Below are 26,339 nucleotides of genomic sequence, written 5' to 3'. Positions count from 1 at the left end.
GAAGGGGTAAGAATAGGGGCTAGAGTAAATAAGTTGGGGGTTGGGTAGTCATTAGGGTTGATTAAGTGTTGGGTTAGTGTTCGAGTTATTTATTGTAAGACTTGGGCTAATGGAGTAATGGTTGGGGTAAGTATGAAAGAAAGGCACAGGAAGGTGGCAGGGGGCTGGTGAAGTTGGCATAGGATAGCGGTTAGGATACACCTAGTGGTTAGGGTAAAGTAAGCTTTAGGGCAAGTATTAGAGTTGCAGTTAGGGTAAGGCTAAGATTCGTATTAGAGCAAGGGCCTGGACTAAGGCAAGGGCTATGTACTTTATGGAGAACTGGTGATAGGGTTGCAGATATTGAGTCACATGTAAATAAAATACTTTAGCACGCTGAAGGTTTTGGGTGAAATAGAAGGGTTGTAATTCGAGTTAGGGGACGGTTTAGAAATGCAGCTAGGGTGATTGTGGAGGTTTTGTTAGAGGTTTGCGTCATGTTTAGGGTTGCATTCTTGTACTTTTGTGGATTTAAAATTAGCATTTCAGGTGACCTTATTACAGAAACATTTTCAAACTTTACATTGCTTGTATTGAATGACTACATTTTTTTTAAACGACTTTTCGCGGGCTACATTTTCCTGGGGACATTTTCCCATAGAACCGTGGAAATGGGTTTGGCTTTCAGAAATATTGTTTAATAAAGAGGACTTGAAATATACACAAATCATAATTATCACTGATAAATATATAAATCCCTATAGAAAATATGTAAAGCAAAAAGGAGTACTACTTTAGTGTGATTTTCCCCATCTTGAATGGAAGACTAAAAATACCAAAATGTAATTCAGCGTAAGGCAAACAAACGGCTTCTGTGTATTGCAAATGTACTTTGAAGACTTAAATACTCTCAACACAATATAATGTGCCTCGTTCTGAGTGCGGCAGTAGTTCCACAGTATCCCCATGCAATGGCATCATGATTGGATACCATTACCGCCACTTGTTCTGGCTGGTTTACTTATTACGAGTGGTGGCATAGCAGTGATGAACTCCATTTTTGAAGTCCATGTGACTCCATTGAGGATTTGGAAGATTTAACGCAGGCAATAATTCAGTCCATGGTAAATCAGCCACTTTTATGGCTTTGATGAGTAGGATTTACCTACTGCACCTTGCATCTTACACCCTCCTGGCGGTAAAACCTCAATTTCAAGGGCAAGCTCGAAATTCGGTGGTGTGACAAAACTGGCAGTAATTCTCTTATCGCCCAAACAACTGGCGGCAATAGAATCACCACCATGAATTGACTGCACTGCCAAAATTGTAATGAGGCCCAATGTGTGATTCACCACAATGGCAGGGTCAGTGGAAGTGACATTGCACACCTGATGACCTTTGACCCTAATGACATTGCAGGAAGTGATCGCATGAAAGGTACAGCACCAACATAGGTCAGGGGCACTCCATTTATATGTCAATAACTGCACATAGGGACAATTAATGGCATCTTAAGCTAAGCAGGTATAGCCTGCCTTATGCAGTACTTCAATTGCAGGTGCTGCCACACTATGCCAATTGTAGACTACCATATGTATATTCTGCCACCTTATGAGTGTTATCGTCTCACATATATATGCATGTCATTTGTAAGGTATAATCCGATAGGTCCACGTTCTCCCATCATGTGGAACGTGCAGTGTCCAGGACCTCAGACATACCATCTGTCATTTAATGTCTTATATCACTGGTATGATCATCATATGTAAGGTGCAGCCTCACATGTGCAGTGGCTTCCCACCTCTGCTAAGTGCCTACTCGCAAGCTTCAGAAGTGCCATCCAATGAAGCCTTAGCATCCACTGGGCCAGCTTTCCTGGCCATTAGGAGCTCTGGAAGTCTGGTGGCAGTGGGAACAGTGGTGTCAACAGTCACAGGGGGTGCAGTGCAGAGGACTGTACAACAGGATCAACCAGCAACAGTACTTTGGGGTTGGTGCTCCCACGAAGGATGGAGGAATTCAAAATCCCTACTGGGCATTACTGCCAGATATTTACTTAGAATCCTCGATCATTATCTCCCAAGCTAAACCCAGCCTTCTGTCCAGGGTGCTAATGCCAGTTACTGCCTCCTATGCATGGTAACATCACTATATGCAAGGTATCCTCTCACATGGCTAGCTGCTGCCTTTGCGTGCCAGGTGCAGCGTCAAATGCCCCTGAAATCGCATCTAATACCAGTAAATAATTCATATGCATGGCAAACTCCCCACATGTAAAACATAGTCTTGCTGGTGCAGGTGGTGCCAGATGCTCTCTGTGGCAAGCTTGGCTTCGATAACATCCACATATGTAGATCGGAATATAATGCACAGGCACACGCACAGGCACACGCACACACACACGTGTGTGTTTGGGAGTGCAGCTCTTATTAGCCATAGCCAGCATAGTGTGGTGAAGGATGATGCGAGTTGTATCGCAAAACAATTATAAAGACACATAACGAGCACCAGTGGTCCAAGCCTTTGAAAGACATCAAATCCTGTATACTGCAACAACGGTACGGCAATTGGGGGCTCGGGGGCTTCAACGGCAACCATGTCAGGATAACACAGAACAGAACGCCAACTCTGGATAGCATTTGTGACCATTATGGCAGCGCCCCTCACCTTGCTCCAGGCCCTGAACCTTCCCTGTGCCCCCCCTCCTCTCTTGCCCCCCACCCCATCAGCAGAACTGAAGTGCAGGCCAACTACTCTGGAAAACCAAACAATAGCAAGGAGATGGGGCACACAGCAGAGGTCTGCTATGAGCCTGCCAGACTGATGGTTGCCAAATAGTTTACCCACTCCTCTCACTTTGTTGTGAGGAAGGACCACTCAGATTGCAGCTCCATCCACAATTTAGAGCGCCCAGGGATAATCCTGCTCCAAGAACAGATGGGAAACAGAGTATGGCTCATGAGACAGTCCTCTATAAATGTTGACCAGTAGATGTCTTGCTAGGCCTGACTGTGCAACACTGTGCCACTCTCTAACCCTGACTGTGCAACACTGTGCCACTCTCTAACCCTGACTGTGCAACACTGTGCCACTCTCTTTCATATCGATGATTTACAACCCGAACCAGCGGCAGACTCATATCCGCGAATGTGACAATGGCACCAGCAGGCGATACGGATGAATTTGTAACACCGTAAAACGTTTTGATTCACTTGCCTGTCCTCTATAACACTCACTAACCACAAGCATGGATACACATTTACATCAATGCACTCATCCTATGCGCATTGGTTGCCAATACCCAAAGAACTATTCGAGAGAGAATACTTTCACGGGCAGCCTCTTCCGTCTGCCCCTTGAAGACTGTCTGTACTTCCAACAAATGATGTGTATGAAATGTCTCACTGAGGTCTCCAGCCCCACTGTTTTAGTACTGAGGCAGCCCCGAGACAGACATTCATATCAAAGTCAGCAATGCAGGTAGGATTGAGCTAGCAAACATTTTTCCAGAATGTTAGGAACTGAGGTGGTTTGATGTCATGTAAAATAGACAATCCCCCATTCCCCAATTCAAGGGGCCCTTTGTGTGCGTAAATGTGGAAGCAAAACAAGATGCTTTCGATCATGAATGTCAAGGGGAGTCCATGAAAAGGATTGTCAAGAGAGAAAGACTTTGGGGGACACCCAAGAGATTACAGGGTAGCGATGAGAAGGTTCCCATTTGCACTTCGTGTGAATGGCCCTCGAGTAAGGAAAATAACTATTACAGGACCATGGTGGATACCACAGTTTTTTTAACAGAGTAGAATCTCGTGATAAGTCATTTTGAAAGTTCACAATCAGAGAAAAGGCCTGGACCTTACAGCAAGCCGACTCCTGCTCCCGCTTACTGTTCATCAAAGTGATGTTGGCCCTTCTGTCTGAGTGACGCTTGATTGGCAGTCGCATAGGAAAGTGTGTTACTGGGGGAGTGCAAACGGCTGGGTGGTGCTGAGGCTTCAAGACCCTCACACAGATATCCATGGAGGCGCAAGACATTGGGCAGTACTTCTGGATCAGGATTCCTGGGGGCTGTGGAATGATATATGAAACACCCCAGTGGTACTGAATCCAATCACACCTTTGAAAATGGTTTGTCATAGGATGTACTCGATGAAAGTTAGACTTAAAGCCCAAAGTGACGTGAACCCTCATTTATCTAGAACAGTTGCCTGCTCGGAAATTGAATCTTAAAAGACCAAAGTAAACAGAGAGATGGTTAATAAATCTAAGCACTAAACATTGGGAAAGTGAGTTCTAAAGCCCAGAGTGAATGGAAAGAAGGTAACAAAAAAAGATGTCCTCTTTGGAAAAGCACTCTACTGACAAACAATATTGAGGGTCTAAGAATGTCAGGCGCTTGACTCTAGGGGCTTACTGAAAGTTCGATCTGGCAGGAAAAAACTCAAACTATATGGTCAATTGGCATACAACCCTGCCGCCCTTCTCCGCGGGGCAATTTGGCTAAATCATTTAGGAAGAACGGGAGGTGGTGGTTTGCAATTTACTACACTAGTCCTTTTATATGTGTACCCCAATCAAAACCGAGGACGTTTTCTTAAGAGAACCCTTTATGGTTATGTGTGCAGCTGGTTCTGATGTGGCTAGTTTAATTACCACTAATTAGCACACCCAAAATGTAATATTCATTTTTAAATGGAATTTCATAATTTTTGTGATGATTTACAGCAGCTTGGCAAGACAATTCTGAGTACATGTAATTTTGTTTTGAAAATTGATGAATCCTACACATCTATTCAGGATTGCCCTCATTTTCCTTGACTTGTTCGGCTCTGCACAATTCAAAGCACTGAACCGCGCAAACAGGATAAAGGCAATTTTTTACATTTAGAATTAGATTTGTATCCAATTTTAACAAATCTGATGAGAACACACTTCTCTTTGTCAGATCATTCTCGGATCAATTTTAAAGCAAAACCAGACACTTTTAAAAATCTAGATCTGGCATTTTAAACTCCTTACCTCCAACACCTTTGCAACAGCCTGTTGTGATAGACCATATTTAGATTTTAATGTCATTGTGTGAGATATCTTAGCCCAATCTTCTGGTCTGTTTGAATCTGTTATACTATGTGGCACTGATTTAACTGAAAAACAATGATTGATTTAAAAAACAATACTAATCCATGATTTTGCAATCAGCTGTTACTACTGTGAAAAGATGGCTGGGTCTTGGAGGAAAAGTGAATATCACACTTCGATATTTATTGTTCTCTTTATAGAAGGCATACAATTTCTATTTAAATGCAAAACAAATGTCATGCTGACGGAATGGCTATTGAGAAAAACAACAGTTGAGAACTATTTGAAATGTAAAGTAATTTTCTGCTAATATTTCTAAATCCTGCAATATCCATCAACACAAGAGCTATGTAATTCTTTGACTGATTTCTTTATTAAAAAGATTCAGATTTCATCTAAACATAAGTGAAAAGCACACGCAAGTCAACTATCTGGCGTGGCAAGGTCCTTAAACTAACAGTATTTGTTATTATCATAGTCATATGCTCAAAAATGGGTAATTGCCCTGATACTGTCTAGCTCAGAAGTAGATGAATTACTAGCAAAGTCGTCTAAAAATCTTTTACATTTGATACATCAGATTGCATCCATATTTATTAATGTGTCCTTAAAAAGGCAGACAATCCCACCACATTTGAAACAGGATTTGGTTCTTTCTGCCTTTTTCTGGCTAAAATTATTAAATCAGAGGCGACAACCCCAACTTCAAGCATATTTGTAGAAATAGGATTTCTTTTCAGTCTAACTTCCGCTCCATGAGGGGGAACGAAACAGCAATAATGAATGTGTGTGAGAGAAACTCCTCGGTCTTGGAGAAAGGGGTCGCTACAGCCTTACTATTACTTGATGGGTTGGCTGTTGACTCAGTGGCCCACAACACGTACATGGATCGCACAGACCAGGTGATGTGGTTAACGGGACAGTGCTGCCCAACAATAATATTCAACTGGAGATCTATTCTTCTCCATTGCAGGTGGCCATAGAAGTTTCACACTAACATTGTATACCTTGTTGAAGGTTTGACGCTTGTGTGTGCATCCTGGGAACCTCTGGTGCACGCGACAGCCTCATCTCATGTTCAATATTGTGCTGTAGCTTAGTTAAACAGGACCAAGTTGATACATGCCAGATTGCACTTCACAAGAGGGCCATTTTTAATAACTTTTTGTATGAAGAGATAAGACCATGTGTCATTGCATCAGATGTCTCGTGGTGGGCTACCTGTGGAATTAGGTTTTTTGCCCTCTCAAGATTAGGCAAGAACCTAAAACTAAAAACTGGGTTGAATAACAAGGTCTCTCTGTGAAGAAAAAAATACAAGTTCCATGATGGCTTTATGGGACTTTACAGAAACCTCTGCGAGACATCACTTGTTTGTCACATTTTAACAAGAAAGTAAATGACAGTATATTATTTGAAATGATTTCAGCCTTTTCAGCTTTAGTGTATGTAGATGGTCTTTCGCGTGTTTATTTATTTATGTCTCCCATGTTTTTTATTTTCGTTATGTCTTGGCACCTGGAAGCTATTGTTTGTGCTTGTCAAACAAAAATAAACTTGCTGCTGAAAAGATTGTGTGTCGAGAACATTAGTCTTACAGCAAAGCAAACACAGATATTGTTCAGCAGATAAGCACACAGTGACCCGATTTACTTTTTGCTGACGTCTGGAAGCTCAGGGCTAACTGAAATCCTATTGGTCTAAAACATTCCCTCAAGGGAAAGTGAATCCTAAAGCCCAAATTGAACTGTATAAAACACTGCATGCTAGGCAAGTGAGTCTGAGGACGAAGAACACAACGAAAAGACCATTTTCAAAGAAAAACTGCCTACTGGAAAAATAAGACTGCAAGGGCACACCGATTTGAACTGTCATGTGTTTAATACGGCATGCTGAGAAAGTGAATCTTAAACCGGAGAACTACCTGAAAAACCACTTTTTGAAAATGCTGCATGCTGGAAGGGAGACTTACAGCCCCAACAACAATTGAGAGCAGTTACAAACCAGAGCTTTGCAGACTCGAAACAAATCCCCAAATCGACCCAAACACATCAGAACCTCTATATACAAATATATGGTGCCGGGCAAACATTGACCAATGTACCTTTTCTTGGATACTGTTGCATCGGTCATAGCACTTACATACCAATATGGACGTCAAAATAGGACCGATTGATGGCCCAAATTGTGAGAGTCGTGCCGGTGATACAGATGTAAAGCGGCACAGTGAAAATTGCATTATCTGTGAGAAGAATCTTCCCGTAATTTGAATCATCCTTGAATAAACAGAGCTCCATGTTCATGCAATGTCCGACACCCTAGTGCTTGGGGATTGCTTCATATTACTGTGGTGGCTTTGAAATTGTGATACAGCATCAGCATGTTTCAGATTTTAGCCATACCAAAAACAGAAATGCAACACGATTTGGATGTGCACTATTTACATGCAACTCTTGCGGGCATTTCCACACGTTCAATAGCTCAACATTGAACATTCACTGAAGGTTGCTCAGAATGGACAACAAAGGACTGGCACATTGAAACCTTGTAGAGAGATGCAGTGTCAGTGGTTTGCTTATGCAAAAAGTAGACACATACTGCAGGGGTCTGAAACATGTAGCTCTCCAGATAGGTCAACTACGACACCCATGACCGCTCCCCATTGACTACGCTGGCTAGGGTTGATGGGAGTTGTAGTACAAAACATTTGGCAAGCTAAAGATTGCTCTATCCTCAAAGGTAGCACATGCAGAATAGCCATAGTAGTGGCTCTCACAATAGCGAAATCTATGGGTAACTTTGAAACGAACGTGTGCTGTATCCTTGCAAGGGCATTGACAGCAAGCACTAAGTCAACAAGGCTTGCCCAGAATGAGGGTGACCGCATGCATACTCTTTGCTCGACAGTTGTCAACCCTCCTTTAGATCAATTAATGTACCCAGTAAGATTAGAAATGCCCACATTAATCAAAGCCAAAATTAGCCATAGATGTGTTTTACCTCTTTCAAAAAGATCCCAGATTCCTGCTGCTGGGATTTGCGCACCTGCTTTGTGGTGTTTGACACCTGATTGGCAAATGCCAGCAAGTCCTTCACTGTTCCACGAGAGACTGAAGAGAGGAACGTGTCCAACTGTCCGCTGAGCAGCAAGGAATCGGAACGATCTTCATCCTCATTCGTTTTGTGGCATGTAGATATTGTACCGTCGATGACGGACGACTCGCAGTCCCGGTACAAATCCTCCATTATGTCGATCACATCGGAGGTATTCAAATTCGCCAACAAGAGTTTAAGATCTTCAATGTGATCGCTGTCCGTGCTCATGGACTCCATCCCGATCCAAAGTCTGAGGGTATGGCTACTGCAAGAAAACAACAAAACAAGCAATGACGAGGGATTCAACATTTAACCTACAACACACAGTTACAAGCACTGCAGAACGGATTTCTGTAACGCAAATTGCCATCTTCTCACCGGAACGCTGAGAGTCAGCTATCCAACATGCTTACTCCAGACTGTAATTAAGAGTGAACATTAGACAGAAGCCCTCTCAAAACAAATAGCTGATGTGGTTGCGGAACAGGTGGAAAAACATGAGAGTCCTGGCACATTTCTGTGCTAAAAGCAGTATTGGCATGGGAGGCGGGCAATAACATTACTTACTCTCTGTGTGTACACACACACACACACACACACACACAGATTTTTTTTCTCTTTAAAAAAATCACGAAGTGCAAGCCTTTTCTGTTAAGATCTTCATTTTTGATCAGAGGCTCTAGAAATAGGTTTCTTCAAAATAATGTAAGAAAAGCTGTCTGTGACTGCGCCGGAAACCCTTGAGTGAGAAACTTCTCGGCGGAAGTGATGCAATCCTCTTAAAGCGTGCTCGTGAAATGGAGCGTTGCAGGTGGTGATGAATAAGCAACAGTACGTGCCAGGGCATGTTTACAGTGTTCTCATATACAATAATTAGGCGCAGGAACTTTGGTTGGGAGTCTTTAGCAACCAGCAAGTGGCCATTGTTGACTGGATGCCCTCGGGATAGAGTATTGTATAGATTTGGCGTTCAGATATTGTGCACCCATCTTCAGCTTTCAAAAGGCTCTCCGAGATGAAAGGTTCCATGAAATCACGTGGAAAGAATGCTTAGCTCATGAGGTGAAAAATAAATAAACGCTGCGGGAGAAATCCCCGCTCGAAGTTTCTTCGCTGTGTCGGCTCCAATGGCAGCGGATACTAGGGCTGTGATCGATGACCCCACCGAGCTCAGCATATCTGGGCATGGCTGCATGCTGAGTGAAGCGCCAGCACGAGCGATCTGCGCATGTCCCGGAGCTCTGCACATTCCCTGGCACCAAAGGTCAACCGTGGCAGAGGCATGGGAAGCCTTGGGGGTTGGCGAAAAGGTTTGGTTTCAGTCCAAACACAGGCCACGTTGTGCATAGACTAGGTTCTGCAGTCAGGGGAGGACTGGCAACTTGGAAAGGGAGTTGGAGGGGGGGGGGGGGGGGCAAGTACAATTTTCTGGCCAAGTATGCGGTGACTCCAACAGCCAAATCAACGAAACTCAATACCATCCTCTCCACCCACCTACACATTCTCTACTATATAAGACATTAACGGCACTGCTTTCCTTTTATGCTACACATCTTTCAGTTGTTTTGTGGTTTCTCACAGACCACCACAAAACCTACACCATGTACCAAAAGTAGTACAGTTCTAATACAATCTGGTAAAATGGCATAGCTGGGTTTTGAGCACAGGTTTTCTCGGGTCCCGGTTTGCAATTTGACAGCAGTCTACATCTCCTCCATTATGCCAGCCCATATTTCGTTTTAGACCCATGTGAAGAGGCGGAGAAGCAAGAGAATTCATTTGTAGATCCTGGTCAGGGGTCTGGCTTCACTCTAAGAGCCAAACACATACTGGCACGGCAAAAGGCTCATACCTGACTTCCTGCCTCCCCACTGCACATATACTGCATTATATAAATCACTGATGGATTAACACTATATTTTATAAACCCATATGAGTGAGACTTTCACTGCAGTTAAGGAAAACAAGGCACAGTGATGAAAAGGGATTTGATTAGGTTCACATTGTGTTTCAATGGCGAAAGGCAGGAATGTAAGCCGTAGCTCCCTGGTGACACAGCTTCACATTTAAACGGAAAAGGAGACCTCATCTTCTATTATTCCATATTCAATATTAGAACCAACAAAATACTTTTTGCAAAGTTGTTATTCAAGGGATAGCAGACCATAAAAACAAATCTTGCTTTCAAAGCACCAAGTCACATGATAAAGAAACCTGACAAAACATCAGAGAAGTCTTAATTGAAACATGTTCCTAAAGCAAGTATGCATCACTTTGTGAGAAAAGAGAAAGGAGTTAGGCCAGTCCCACAATCAGGTTAGGCACAGATCTCAGTAACAGTCACTCTATCTGATTACCTACCTTTCTAGAGGCGTACTTCTGCCTCATTTACCCTATATGCCTTGTCTTCCAGTATCCTTCCTTTGCACCACATACTTGATGCCCCTGCCCCTTCACCTCCTTCCTGGCCATTAACTTTCAGACTTCAGTTCCCCTTTTGCACCATCCCTTAGCCCTTAACTCAGTCCCCTTCCCTTACCTTGCTCGCACCCCCTTCCCTTGACCACATTGCTCAGTCAACAATTCCTTGTCACTCACCACAGTCTATTGCCATGGCTGACATGTAGATAGTAGAGCACCTTGGTTTGCTAATCAGCCTGTGCAAGACTTGACAATGTGTGGTTGTGGTCTTGCTGGTAAATGTGCTCATGGGATTGCAACTTGGACAATGCAGAGCAAAAGGTGCCAAGGGGACTTTGCTTTTATTGTGCTCCCAAGTTGCACTTTATTGAAAAGTCAGCCTCTGTACCCCTCAGGCCAAGACAACTCCATCACTGCCACCCACCTTCTCGGTCATCCGACCCATGAAGTGCTTGTCAGTTGAGGCTTTCGCCGCCACTTTCTCACCCCCCTATCTCCCTTGGGCTGACTCACACCCTGACACAGCCCTTTCCATGCTCCACTCTGCTATATCTGATACTCTCGATGTTCTTAACCCGGTCATGAGGATCCGCCTGAAGCCCAAAGCCAAGTGCAACTCAGACCTCGTCACCCTTAAACGCAAGTGCAGGGTGGCTGAGAGGAAATGGCATGCTTCATGTACATCCTCTGACAAACGGGACTGCCGCCTGCTCCAAAGGCAATACCGGTTCTCTGTCCTCACCAAGAAGAGAGCTCATATAGAAGCCTGCGTCTCTGCGGCATCTGACAACTCGGCTGAACGCTTTAAAATCTGCAAGGAACTGGCAAATCCTGCCGCAGTCTCTACCTCTCCTGTCCCTTCCCAGGCCCTCTGCACAGCACTGGCTTCTCATTTCATCTTTAAACCTCAGGACATCCTGTCCTCTCTCTCCTCCTCGCCCCTTCCTCCCTCTACTCCCTGCTCTTCCTCTGGCCCTTCTTTGGCCACCTCTCCTCCCTCCTTCTATGCCTTTCCCCTGTTCTCCCCAGACAAGGTTTCTAAACAAGTCTGATCTATGAAAGTCTTGTCAAAACAGGTTCATCCCTGTTCCTCCAAAACCATCAAGGACCACATTGACTCCCTGGCTCCTGCCCTGGCCGACTTCTGCAACCACTCCTTCGCCACTGGAGTCTTCCCTTCCCCCCTGAAACACTCCCTTGTGCACCATCTTCTTAAGAAACTCTCTGCTGACACATCCTGCCTGGCTAACTATCATCACCCAATCTCCATCACTCCTTTCCTGGGCAAACTCTTGGAAAAGCAAGTCATCTCCCAGCTCAATCTCCACACTGAATCTGTTGGCTGTCTCCATAATCATCAGTCTGGTTTCAGAGCTGCCAGAAGCATTCACTCAGCCACCTGTTCTCCCTCTCTCATCTCTGACTCACTGTCCTCCAACTAGGAGTGGTGTGCCGCCAATGATCTCTGCCTTAATGCCAGTAACACCAGGTTTCTCATCATTGGCACACCCGGTCTCTCCTTTCCTGTCACTCTCTAGCTGGCCTCTCTTGGCCCTCTTCCGGCTCCCACCTGTGAGGCTAAAAACCTCGGGGTCATCTTCGACACCACACTCTCCCTCTCTCCTCACATCTCTGACGTCTCTAAGAAGTCACACTACCAGCTGCACCTCCTCAGAGGTATTCTTCCTTTCCTTTCCTCTCCTTCCCCCAGAAGATCACCGTCACCAGAGCTCTGGTTCTCTCTAGGCTGGACTATTGTAACAGTCTCTTTCTAAATATGCCTGCTTCTACTCTCCGCCCTCTGCAACTCATCCAGAACAGGACTGTGAGACTTGTCCTTGGCCTCCAGCCCAGGGATCGTGTCTCTCCAGGACTGAAATCTCTGCACTGGCTTTCAGTGGCTGCGAGGATTAAGTCAAAAACCCTCTGCATTGTCCACAAGGCCTTCTGGGGCCTCAATACCTTCAATTCACTCTTCCCAAATATCTTCCTTCTCGAGCTCTTCGCTCATCCGCCTCCAACTCCCTCAGGTTCTGTATTATAATATAGTAATATATTTACAAACTTTTAAGATATGACACAGCAAAGACAAACCGAAAGCACTAAAGGTCTTACCCAAAGGGTTGGTAGAAAGCAGGTTGAGCTTCTTGGGCTACAAAGAATACGTCAAACAAGTGAAAGGCAGTTCAGCGGCACAGGAAGTATATCTGTAAACAAAGCCCCCTTAACCAAGGCTGGCATAAAAAGCTCAACATGAAATTCTACCCATGTGGCAGAGAACAAATGATGTCCTTAACGAGTAAAAACTGGGAGCAGGTAGTAAGCATGAGCGGCGTGAAGGGCAGAGGGTTCGATTGTGTGCATAGCAATTCTGATAATACACAAAGCAAGACCGCTCACTGCTTCAGCAAAGCAAGTGAAGCAAGGCCTCTCACTGCTTCAGCAAAGCAAGACCGCTCACTGCTTCAGCAAAGCAAGTGGAGCAAGGCCTCTCACCGCTTCAGCAAAGCAAGGCCTCTCACTGCTTCAGCAAAGCAAGGCCTCTAAAAAACGGATGACTGACTTAACCAATGAGGGGACAATAATAGCAGTTTAAGCCGCAGTGTGGTGATGTCCTGTGGTCCTGCTAAACTGTAACTACATGTGGACACGAGAATCCTAAATAGGGAGATAACGACCAATGACTATTCTGAAATCCCAGCATCTGAGACATGATTTGGATGCTCCACAAAGCAAAGGTCTTAGAGAAACTCGACCTGAGGAGTATGTATCTCCAGATACATCTCCAAGAAGTGTCCAAGTCCCACAGTCTGTACTGAGAAGATACCTGCATGCCTGTTCGGAGTGGCATCCGTGTTCCAGAAGCTGATGGGCCACATGTTAAGAGGCGATCAAAAAGTGGCTTATTTCTAAGATGCCAGTCCGATAAATGTCAAGAAAAAGGTAGCTGATAAAAAGTTGGAGACTCTGGTAAAGTGGCTCCATCAACAGACATAAAACAGGGACGTTTAACATCTGACTTTGATAGTCATCATCACATAAGCAGACCAGCAGGAAAGAGAAAAAACACAAGAAGACGGGCAACGGGAGAGTTTGCCTATGTTGGACCCTCAGGAAGAGCGCCCACTGAATAATAGAGTAAGCACTCAAGGCATGAAGCAGCTCGGGATCCCTGGATGGATTTGCCATGTGATGTCTGACACCGAAGCCATCCCCAGTTGCAGCGGGATAAGACCTGTGAAAGGGAAGACGGAGAACACCACGACGCTCCAACGAGGAGGGAGAAGGGACGAGCGGTGCAACGAGTGCCTAGCATATAGCAATAAAGGAGTGGGGACCCAGGATGGGAACCAAGAAGCAGAAACGCTTAGAGGATCATGGAACCAGAGGATGGAAGGGGAGGACGATGGAAGGAGAAGGACGAGCAACTCACGTTTCTGAGCAAGGAGGCCATGGCATGCGAGTAGACGGTGGCAGAAAGCTTGTGCCGTCTTCTGGAACCTGTGGGGACCATTTCCAAACCCATAATGGTGAACGGTGCGAGAGAGAGCCCAACCTGACCCTGCATCCTGGAACTTGTGGTGGCTCTTACCAAGTGTGCAACAGTAAGCAATGCGAGAGAAAATACTGTGTAGGATCATAAGAGTGTGACACTAAAACAAAAGATTGAAACATCTCGGAGCTTGTGGTGTCCGTTCCCCAGGGTGCCTAACCACGGCTCAAGTCGAGGGTACATGGGGGTGGACAGCTAAAATTGAAATGTCACATTTCAGGACTACATGCACACCTGTTATTTTTTTCAAAACACTATTAGAAGAAAATATTCTCGCTTGGTTTCTTGTGTGTCTTGATTTTATGAAAGGCAAATGCCATCATTCATGTGCAATGTGTATGGTTATGCAAAGCCAATTGAATTAAACTTGCATATTGCACCTTGATGTGCCAATTTCGGGTGACGCCACAACCCATACCGTATGTCAAGGAGTCCCCCCCCACTTATGGCTTCACCCCGGAAGCTTAACACGAGCGAATACTGTAAGAAGAGGGGAGAAATAGCCTGGAAAAGCACATAGCAATATCGAACCATGAACAGTATTCTGAAATTTGAAGTGACAGTTCCCACGCGCACCAACGTAGCAATAGCGAACATTGTGTGGGAGAGGGAAACCTTGCACTGCGTCCTGGAACTTGAGGACAGTCCTCAAGGGTGCAACACTGTCAGCAGCAAACTGTTGTGAGAGGGCAGTTTCCAAATAGTACAACGGTGTCCCCAGTGAACTTTAAGAGAGGGAGGGAAAACGTGCATTGAATACTGGAGAAAAGGTTCTTCAGGGTGCAACACTGCTGGTCTGCACTAGCAACACATCACGTGTCACTCTGCATGCGGAATCTGCGAGCCACAGTTGAAGATGTGGAAGGGCAGAAAAAACGTGGTCAATTTAAGAGCTATAAAGAAAGGTCTACATGTTGCTGCCCCTCGCTATTAAACGGAGCTGCGCTTTCTTCTCCAATAGCCAAAATATGGATGAATAAACGAAAATGTTTGGGAAACTAGCGAGAGCCACATCCCTAGGCTGTGCAAATGGTATGCATGTAACTTGTGTTTTCTTCTCCTCCAGCGACTGAAGATGCTTCTGGTTTCTTCTTCAGCCAAATAACGAATGGGATGGAGAGACCGAGCTGGTCTACCAGGACATTCAGTAACGAGAGTTGATGGGTATAACAGCGGCTGTATACGGTTTGGCCATGGCACAATTGTTCGCTGCCGAATTGACCATGGTCAATTCGGCCGCAAAGCCAATTTTGTCACAGCCAAATCTGCCAAACCTCAAACCCCCCCCACCTACCCCAATACACCCCCCGCCCACCACCTACTTACCTTTCCACCATCCGCTTTGTTTCTGACCCTGCAGCGGTGGATCCGTCCCTCCTACGCGTGTCGGATCTGACGCCGCAGGGTCCGCTTTTCTTTTTATTTTATTTTATTTATTCCCCCCGCCTCCAGATCTCTGGAAGCGGGGGACACCCCTCTACCCCCAAAGGCCTCACTACCAATCATAGGGAGAGGGGCACACCCCCGCTCCCCATGTTTGATAGTGATTACCCAAATTGGTTGTTTCCAAACAATCAAATGGTAGCGGCCGATTTCGGCCAGATTTACAATACGGTCAATTGGAAACTACCAATTTGGGTAATACCATAACAGCTGCATTATTGTCCTAAGTGTAAAGAGATGATCATATTTGTTGAGACATACATCCGGGTTCACAAGCAAGAACCCTAAGAACACTCTGGGCAGGGAGCGCTCAAGACCCCAAACAGTGATATCAAAGTGGGTGACTAGACAAAATAATCTTACGCATTGAGTCAGCCACTGCTTTATTCCCTGTGCATGAATTTACTAGTCACTGAATCGCAGCCAGTGAAACGCGTTCGGGAAACCACAGACTAGGTCATGCGTAAATTCCATGAAGCTTGTGAAGTCAAGATAATAAAAACCCACATGATCCTTTCATGGGCATGTCAAGGTTCTTCCTCCACGAACCCGGACCAGTGTTCTTCTTAATTCTCCTGACTCATAAGGCGTGAACCTTTTTCCGCTGCCCAAAAGTGAATCGAGGAAGTCTTGCATCATCATTGCTCAGCATCTTGTTCTACATGGGAGATCTCTTCGATCCGTTTCCGACATCGTGGCTTGTGGGTAAATGCTGCGCTGCACGTTCATAACGTAACTACTGCTGTGAACAGGGAAAATGTGGCAGGTTTCCAGCCACGTCGGCTATTGTCTTATGGGTGGTTTCCAGATTAACGGCAACAGTGGAAATTATTTAACCCTTAAATCTTCTAACCATGAATGCAATGGAAAACACAACACATCTCTATCCCAGAAGCTTACTTGGCTGCACAGAGCCAATATAGCTAGATGTGTAAAAGAATGAGGCAGTTAGGGGAAGTTCCAACAAATGGCCTGCGATGAGTTTAAGATGGAAGATGAGGGCTTGCTAATTGATATAGGGAAGGGCAGAGAGACGGGGCATTGCGGGGGCAGAAGGGAGGGCACAGCTGAAATACATCTGGGCGAGAGAGTGAAAACTCTCAGTGACCTGTGAGTTGGACACAGGAGCAGGCACAGACAGAAGAGCACTCTTTACAAAGACAATAGTGTTTGATGGGGGGAATACAAGTGGAAGGTGAAAACATGGGAGAAAAACTCACAATCAAACATAGTAGTTACTGTGAGGCAGGGGTCAAAATTAGTATTTGTTCACCAGGAGCAAACAGTAGCTGGGGAACTAGAAGCTAGTGCGCAGGAAATCCATGTCCTGGGTATCAGGCCTCACCCGATAGGCAGGAGCGACCTCTGGGGAACCAGAAGCAAGTGCGCAGCCAATCCATCTCTTGGGTATCAGGCCTCACCCGATAGGCAGGATCTACCTCTGGGGAACCAGAAACTAGTGCGCAGCAAATCCATCTCCTGGATATCAGGCCTCACCCGATAGGCAGGAGCAACCTCTGGGGAACCAGAAGCTAGTGCGCAGCAAATCCATCTCCTGGGTATCAAGTCTCACCTGATAGACAGGAGCTACCTCTGGGGAACCAGAAACTAGTGTGCAGCAAATCCATCTCCTGGGTATCAGGCCTCACCCGATAGGCAGGAGCAACCTCTGGGGAACCAGAAGCTAGTGCGCAGCAAATCCATCTCCTGGGTATCAGGACTCACCCGATAGGCAGGAGCTACCTCTGGGGAACCAGAAGCAAGTGCGCAGCAAATCAAATATCTGATCTTCTGAAAAATGTCAAGTAAATTTCATTGGAATACTGTGCTGCCCAGCTATGATGTGTTGCCTCGTGAAGCCAAGTGCCGCATTTGCTCAGGTCCATAGAACACTGCCCTCAACATTTTCACCAGGTAATATTCTTATTCAAAACCAAAGCCTTGCACAAAAATCACATAATTAACCTGCACTCCTAAAGGACAAACATGTCAAAATCTAATTTAGCTCAAAGTATACAACAGCGCAATACGAAGGGCAAGATTCTGGACAAGTAGCGCAAATAAACACGAGCGCAGAGAATGTGGTTGTTTCAATTGCACTACTTTCAGAAATGTGCGGATCACCTTACTCTCAAAAGGTGAGCTGTGCATTTCAAGAGGGTCTGGACAGTGATGGAGAGATGCTCTGTCCAGTGTGCTTACATGCATTACTGTTGGAGCAAGCACCCGACACTGAGGTAAGACTGGCTTCCAGCCATTACGTGGCGGCTGAGAATGCATTTCCCAAGCGCGAGCCCTTAAAAGGACTGTCTCTGTAAAACGGTTCAGAACAAAAATCCACCCTGTTTGAGAGATGGACTTCAAGTCGAAATATACATATAACGAAATATTCACGAAGGGGACAGAATTGAACCTGTCATGATTTGTGCCCCCCTCCCTCCCGGCCTGTTCCCAGCATCCCAGTTGTGAATTCAGGATGCGCTTATAAATGGACAGAAAGGCCCCCCCTCTGTCCCCCCCCCATTATGCACAAGGGTGAAAAAGAGCTCAGATGCTCCTTGAGAATCGGCCTGCTCCTTTTGTGGCGCAAGTGATGAGATGCACAAACTGGGCCTTACCCTCCAATCCTGGAAGTGCCACACAGCGAATCAGAGCTACGGTTGCTTGCGAAAACACAGTGGATCTGTAGCAAGCAACTTCATGTAAAATCCGCCTGCAGGTTTATCTCCATAGTGGATAGTTCTGTGGGCGGCCATCTTTGTTTCAGAGCTGCATTTCCCACAAGGGCGCCATTAACGTGTGCAAGGCAGCTTGCGTTCCCAGCAAAGGGTACAATACTGCCAAACTCTTTGGCTGGACTGCTGCCTTTGGGGCTGAGCCAACGTTCATCTACATAGACAATCAAAGGGAGTCCTACCTCGAATGAATCGCTGTAAATAAAAAGCGTTGCCTGAGAAGAAGAATGTTCATACTAATCTTTTTTGTGTGTATTTGTTTTATAAGCAAATCCCCACCCTGTTCGGTGCGGGGGTGGGTGGTCTGGGGTTCTACGGGAAAGGCTGTACCTGCGCTTCCTTGTTGGCCCTTAGAAGAGCATTACAGGCAGAGGGCGGATCTCGGGCTTTTCACTGTTGGAAACCTCGGAAGATCTCATTTCTATTTTAAGGTTTTCATCCGGAAATGGCTGGCGTGCCTCCATCTGTCGCTCGAACTGAGCTTCCCCCTTGAGAGGAGTGCTGTGCAGCCGGCTGAATTCATAGAGCGTCCATCTTGAGAAGCTGAAAAGGTCCACAGGACGAAAAAACTGCACGTGACTTTACCTCACTGGAAAGCATGAGATTACAAGGGCAAAATCCTTCAAGTGAAGAACAGCTTTGCCTGAGTCTGAAACACACCACATTGTGTCTTCCCGCCCCTATGAGCGCATTGTGACACCCACACTCAGCTCAGCTTACCCCTGACACAAACTATGGTCTTTGTCAACATTTACACCCCATGCTCTGTTGTTCTGTCACAGACATTGGGCCTCATTCCAAGTATGGTGGTATTCATGGTGCTATTTGCACCATGACTACCTCCCATACCGGTACCAACTTGGTTCAATGGGGACTTAGCGGTGTAGTCCGACCTTTGCGGGACCGGTAATTCTCCATTGAAAAAGCCATTCCTTATTATTATTTATTATTTATTCCCATTTGAGCCCCCATAGGGCTCAATGGGAATGGGGAAGGCTCTAATAACGGTACTGCAAAATGCTGTACCGTTATTAGCTTCAAGGTCCCTTAACGGGTCCCTTCCATAACGCCTGGTCAGACCAGGCGTTAAAGGAGGGACCCGCTAAGGGACCTCATAGTAGGGCAGTAAGGGATTACCGGCACCGGTCTCCTTACAGGTGCCCGGTATCCCTTACCGCCCTACTCGTAATGAGGCCCATTGTGTCTAAAAAAATTAATTAAAAAAATACATTTTAAAAAGGATGATAGCTTAGGGCATATTCAGAAGATCCGACCTGAGAGAAAAGAAGCATATGCTGACTGCCCATCATCATCAGGTGTTGAATGGTTCGCTTTTCGTCATTTTCTTGCTTTCGCTCAAACTTCCTTTAGCCAATCACGTAATCTTACATCAACACCACCAATCTTTTTCATCGTTCACTTTTTTATGTTTAATTTGCCATTTAATGTCCATTCAAGGGTACAGTAGGTAATGTATCCTCTGTAATTAATTCTTCACGTGCTCAATGCCCTCTTTTTCCCCAATCACAACCTCCTATTTTGTGTTTTGTGGCATATTTGAGCTCACTGTGCACCAGATTGTGTGTTCCACGATCTCCTGGGCGTATGTTTGCTACTGTGAGGACTGGTGCGAATGATCTTCAACCGCCTCACAGCTTTGCCGATGTGTGATATAGTGAATTGAATCTGAAGCAAGGCACGGGCTCTGACCTGGTGCAATGTTATGTTAAGTAGTCTTGCATAACCCACTTGCGCCATTTTGCGGACCCCTTGTCGCTGTGTGTGGATACCATTTACTGCTCTTCACATATATATACACAGGCCTTGCCGCCAAATCCCCAAATCCCCAAGAGAAATGGCGGGGCATGCAGGAGTGACCTCGATTAAAGGTTACCTGAAAACCTAAAATACTCTCAATGCACTCAATAAAGGGCGCCTCTGTACTTAACTAAAAAGATCTCCTGAAACCATATTGTCATGCTCACGTAACGAAATCAAAACATGCACTTGTGTGTATTAATCACTGTCCATACACCTTTGGGAAGGATTCAAGTAAAATCCAAATGATAGTCTGGTAAGAGCACTCATAAAGAAAGGTAGTATATAAAGTTAGCATGCAAGATAAGGTATTGTAGTTCACTTTAAGCAATAAACCCCAAGCTGCGGGGGAATTATAGAGTCAGGTAATGCCCCGGGGCCCATAGTTATACGAAGTGGCTCGGTAATGCCCTCAAGGCGAGGGGTTTATAGCTATTAGGACCCCAGCCCGCCAGACCTGGGTACTAATAGCATTTTTTTCTGTTCCAAAACACTTTCAAACGCGCTGTGGATAGAAGTGTTCCCCGCACGTTCGCTCCCGAAAAGGAGAAATATGAAGGTAGGGAGGGGATTGTGTGTAGGGGGGGGGGATTAAAAAAATCTTACCTTAATCCCCAGCAGTGGACGATGGCGGCTTCCAGCAATGTAGAGGCTCAGAACAGGGATGGCCCTGCTTCGAGCCTCCTCATTGGCTGAGGGGCTGCCACGCCCCCCACCGGGACCAAAGGAGTGGAATCCCGGCCAAGGGATTCCCAGCCGGGTAAAGCCCCGGTGAGGGCCAATCAGAATGGTTGTTACCTTCTGGTTGGCCCTTGCCAGGTACTAATAGCAATTATCAAACATATTAAATAGCTAATTATAAGAAAGAAAATGCTCTGTGCGTTTAACAAAAAGTCATTTTCAGCAGCAAATAATTACCACTGAAAAAAAAGAGGGTAAAGTAGAGCTGGTTCATACATCAAAACATTGACAATTAAGAAAGAAGAACAAATCTGTCATACTGGCTAAAAATATCCAAAGGCAAGATGACAGGTAAAAGAATGAAGTGAACAAAGAACCAGGCCTCCAGACAGAGACGCCAGCGGCAGAGGAGAATGTCCAAACCATTATCCAAACAAAGCACGCGCACATAGAAAGATAAGCATGTACTGCCCACATAATGGTGTCGCCACGTAACAGGTTACCAAGCGTGCCTTAGCTCAACATGGCGCCTGGCTGGTCCCTGCACCACCACGTAGAAGGGTGTGCGCGGCAGCAACCAGCGTACCGTGTACTAGAAGCAAAAATAAAACAGGCCAACACAAGAAACCATCCATCAGAAATAGGGATTATTACTGTTAAATGCTACCAAAAAAATGACATAAAAGAAAACTGACATAGAGAAGAACACAAAATAAAATGAATTTTCAAGCATTAGTAAAACGGGATAAAGGAGAAATGAGGACACATTGCCAGATACTCACATAATGTCATAAAGCAATTCACTTTCTAAGTCAGGGGTCTGCAACCTTTGGTTCTCCAGATGTTTTGGACTACACCTCCCATTGGCCCGGCCCTGCAGAGTCAATGGCGAGGAATCAATGGAGCTGTAGTCCAAAACATCTAGAGAGCCAAAGGTTGCATACCCCTGGGCTAAGAGATCTCAATCTTTCATCAATCAATCTTTCCTCTGCAGCGCCTCCACGTGGACGTCATTTGTCTACTGTGAGAAATTGAAAACGTATCTTTCCTAATGTGTGACCTTTCTCAAGAAAACGTGTCAAAAGGGGCTTCCTCGAACTGGATACTTGAATTGCGCTCTTCAATCCAGGTCTCAACTGTAACACGTATGTATGCCGGCTGTAACATGTATGTATGCTGGCATGCAGACACGCCACACCTTTACTGGTAGGCTTCGGACCGAGCAGTCGCCAGGCACTGTTCAGCTCTTATTTGGAGGAATGAAAGGCATGAGATAGCCCTGTTTGGAATAAAAACATCACCTTAGAGGAATGCTGTGCCAGACAAAGGGTTGCTCCCCTTCCTTGTAGCCCCAGAGACTTCATGCCAGATTGTTGGATGATGAACTGACAAAACGTGTGTCCAAAGTTGGCAAGCCTGCTATTAAAAAAAAAAAAAACATGGGTTTTCAGACCGTAATAAATGTTGTCACAGGGAGAGGCACGATTTTCTTTTTCTTCCAAATATTCAGTCATTCAACCCTCATCGGGTGATCTCATCGGGCGGCTATTCCGAAAGCAACTCTTCCAGCAGAAGGAAGGCTGGGGCGATCATGTGTTCTCGACCTTCCCGCAAACCCATGACTGCCGAGCTGTGTGTTACTTCTATTTCTGGGTGCCTAGTTGCCATCAGTACGTGACGTCTGCACGAAGACTGCAGCAGTAATGGCACCTAGATTTAAATGCTGTCTCGACTATAATAGCAGGGCAATGCTTTATGTACCAGTGGCATCAAAAATCATAATGATGAGGTGTTACAGGCAATGCAATATGCACCAGTCACGTCAATCCTTGCTCTTATTTTGCAACCAGAAATGTTCAACAAGACGCACCAACCCATTCAGCAAAACCGTGTAATGTGCACAGCATAGTTTACATAACTGTTTTCAGGGTGCCGATCCTGTTACATACTGTATTGTATTCGTTATTTATATAGCGCTCTTTCCCCCTTTTGTATGGCCTCAGTGGGCTTTGTGGTTGGAACGCCCTTGGTGACCGCAGTTAATGTGTAGAAGGTTCTAAGAGTTTAGATTAAGAGATCCTTGTATGCATTTTTGCCGATTTAGGACTTAGGTGGCTGACTAGGATCCAGTAAGCAGCCAAGAGGTCAGGCATGTGTGTGTGGGCGCTGTTTGTGGTTTAGGATATATAGTGCTATTGCTGAAGATTCCATGTGTGCCCAGATATACCGAATTTTATTTTTGTTGGTAGTCGCTGTATGCTAGTGGCAGAGGTGTTGAGGTATGTCAGGAGTTTCAGTGTGGATAGCTATGTGTGCTGCTAGAACGGAATGGCATAGCCATAGCTGCATTACATGGTGCATGGATGGATGGCCGTGCATGCGGCCTGTGTCCACAGATGTGGTTTCTTCAGAGGAGTAAGGTGTATTGTGGTGTGCCTCCGCAAATGCTGCCGGCTTCCCTGCGGTATTGATGGGTAGGAGTGTTTTGCATGGGGGGGGGGGCGATATTTTGTTATGGTGAGCTGCTGCGAAAGCAGCCGGCATCCGTGCTGTAATTGGTGGAGAGGAATGTTTTTTGTGTTTGGGTTCAGTGATATAGTTTTGAGAGGGGGAGGGGTTCAAGGAGAGGTTGGGAAAAGCCAGGTTTTGAACTTCGGGTGATTTTCAGTATTGCGAATGTGTAGGGGTAGGATGTTCCAGATGATCAGTGCTTGGACAGAGTACAAGGATCCGCCCAGCCTGTAATGCCAAGATCATATGAGTGGTGATCTTGGCATTTTGCATTGAGAGATGGACAATGGCTCCTATGGCATCCTTTCATTGTGACTCGTCCTTTTGTTCTTAGACAACCAGGGATCGTGTCTGTGCCAGGAGGATCCTCTTGTGCATTAGATAGCCAATCATACAATGTTCTGACTGCACAGAAAGGCCAAATGGCTGACAGGTTGGCTAGCTTTAAACATTCACTCCATGCAATTGGGACACAAGAAATACGGTATTATGATATGGGGGGACTCTTAGGCAAGAAGCATATACATGTAGTTCAAAGGAAGCATACCTGGATGACAAGACCCAACCGTGTCATGACTGGCTTTGTTTGTCAATCCTATATAGTGCACTACTAGCTCGAGAGGTCTCGGATAGCTATGCACCAAACTGCCTAAGCAGACAAACATATTTCGCACCAGGACTTGAAGAAAGTTGGGTAGCTGAGCAACGGTGATCGCAGTGTTAGACCTTCGTCAAAGTAAAAGCTGAGATCTTTAACTTGGCTACTCAGAAGGAGAGAGGTGTTTAACAAAGTCAGAAATAAAAAAAATGTAATATTTTTTATTCAAAAACTCTTGTTTTTAACTCCAAAAAGTATTAGCTCCTTTTTTTGCCGCATTCAATTTGAGTTAGTGCACTCACATCGCTCTGTAATGGTCAGACGGCAATCCTAGAGAACCATGAATTTGCACTCCACTCCAGTAACTTCTATGTAAATTTGGGGATTGGCGACATAAAATGGAATGCCAACATCCAAAATTTTTAGCAAATGAAAAGGTGTGCAGCATCCACTTAGTCTAGTGTGAAACGTCCTTTCCGGAATGGATGGCCCGTGAAAGGGAGCGGGCTGGGCCAGAACAATGAAGGAAGAAGCAAGGAAAGTGCTGATTGGGAAAGGTTCAGTCAGGGAGGGGAAGCCAATGGACAGGTGTGTGGGACAAACATGGCAAGAGTACCAGGGGTGTCCCCCAGATAAGTCGCGTGGCACGTGGGTGTGAGGCCAGAGGGGGTATCCGCAGGAGATGTGGAGGAGATGTAGGGGGGGGGCATATGAGCGGGGATGCAGTGATTTCATAACTGCTGTCGCAATACAGTCTGAACGCAATCAGAGTTGCAAAAGCGTTGTGATTTGAAAGCATAACATAGGGCAAATGAAAAAGAGGCACCAGATACACACTGAAAAGACAGGGACAAAGGAGAGCCCTGCGGAACTCAACAAGTGACCGGGACTTTGGCCGAGGTGAAGGAACCAAGTTGAACTTTATGTTCTCCCTTGAAGACAGGAGCTGAACCAGAGGCCAGAGGTGGGTGCTGCTAGACATGAATGGTATGGTCTGGAGATGGTCTTACAAAGTACTGAATCAGAAAGCCTAGGAAGATATACTGGGATGCTTAATGAGGTGGATCTATGTAGTCAGGAAATTAGCTGAGATACGATCATCGACCATGTCCAATGCTGCAAATCGGTCCAACATGGTCAGCACCGATCCATTTCCCTTAGATTTTTGGGACGATGCCATGATCGCAGTTCATAACATGGCAGTTTCAGTTCAATGCCCAGTTGGAATCCAGACTGAAAAGGTGGCAAACATTGTTATGCATCAATGAAGCTTTGTAGCGGCTGGACGGTTGGTTTTGCCATGATTTTAGATAGGAGAGGCTGGACAGTAAATCAGACAATTTTCGAAAAGGTTGGCAGTGAGGCTCAAACCTTCAGAGAAGTAGCACTCTCGGTGGGCAAGATGTCAGGATGCTGTAGCAGCAACTGATTGATGGATGCAGAATACTGATATGCTTTACAATATAAAGAACAGAGAAAAAGTTTGCCAAGTGTGTAGAGGAAGCTAAAAGGCTCATGCCCTCATCTCAATGGGCACGCAAGCCTGAACTGTTTGAAGTACTGGAATACATTTGCTTCTGTATACAGTCTAATTGTGTGACGTTAAGGGAAGACAACGCTACACACAAAATGGTGGACAGAATAAAAATGGCATCTTCATGAAGTATGTTTTTATAGACTGGCAATTACTTCTGCGTGAATCAATGAGAATGTCCTAAGAAGAGAGGACCTCTAACATTCTGCATCCTGTCTGACATCATCTCTTCCAGATTCAGCCAGGTGTTCACAGCTAGTCAAGGAATTCTATGGTGCCTATGCGAGCCTTGCAGGCGCAATGCCAGCAATAGTACATTATGACTTCAAGGGAAAGGGAGAAGGACAGCTATAAGACAACAGGTTGTCCAACTGCAGGCATCGAGGGCAGATCCATGTTGAGTTTTCAGGATAACCCTCATTAATATTCAGGAGATAAATTTGCATACAATGATTCTAAATGTATGCCATTTTTCCTCATGAATATTAATGAGGGATATCCTGAAAACCGGTGCAGATCCCAGCCCTTGAGGCCTGGAGTTGGACAACCCTGCACTAAATCATATGACTCTGTTTGAGTAGACTCAAAGCAAAGAGGCTTGGTTCTCTTTTAAGACAAGAAAATAAAAAGTGAATCGGGGAAGAACAAATCGCCAGATAAAGCGGGATCTCACGAGGGTGCCAGACGGAGAATTTGGCCGAGAGGTCCTGAGGGATAGAAGAAGGAGGATAGAGCGCTCCGTTCAATAAATACCCTAATAATAATGATAAAGAAATAAAGGACGCCAAAAAACACATAGGAAGACTGTGATAAATCACCTCAGGGATTGCATGACCCTCACGCATTTCCCCTAATCCCTAGCAATTTAACGGTTATATATGATTTTAC

At 45.4% G+C, this 26,339-nt stretch overlaps 1 protein-coding gene across 1 annotated transcript in view; it reads right to left on the bottom strand.

Annotated features, from left to right (window-relative positions):
- The window catches only part of MAP3K8 (mitogen-activated protein kinase kinase kinase 8), a 111,154-nt gene that overhangs the window by 58,514 nt on the left and 26,301 nt on the right, over nucleotides 1-26,339 (bottom strand). The window contains exon 2 of the mRNA XM_069648090.1: nucleotides 8,062-8,422. Within this exon, the coding sequence (XP_069504191.1) occupies nucleotides 8,062-8,394 (333 nt within the window). The 5' untranslated portion in view covers nucleotides 8,395-8,422. The remainder of the gene's footprint in view (nucleotides 1-8,061; nucleotides 8,423-26,339) is intronic.

This window comes from Ambystoma mexicanum, chromosome 2q, assembly GCF_040938575.1.
Source record: "Ambystoma mexicanum isolate Mex_15411 chromosome 2q, UKY_AmexF1_1, whole genome shotgun sequence".
In the NCBI taxonomy this organism is placed as follows: Eukaryota; Metazoa; Chordata; class Amphibia; order Caudata; family Ambystomatidae; genus Ambystoma; species Ambystoma mexicanum.
The sequence above is the reverse complement of the archived record's forward strand: the minus strand, read 5'-3'. Positions and strand labels throughout refer to the sequence as shown.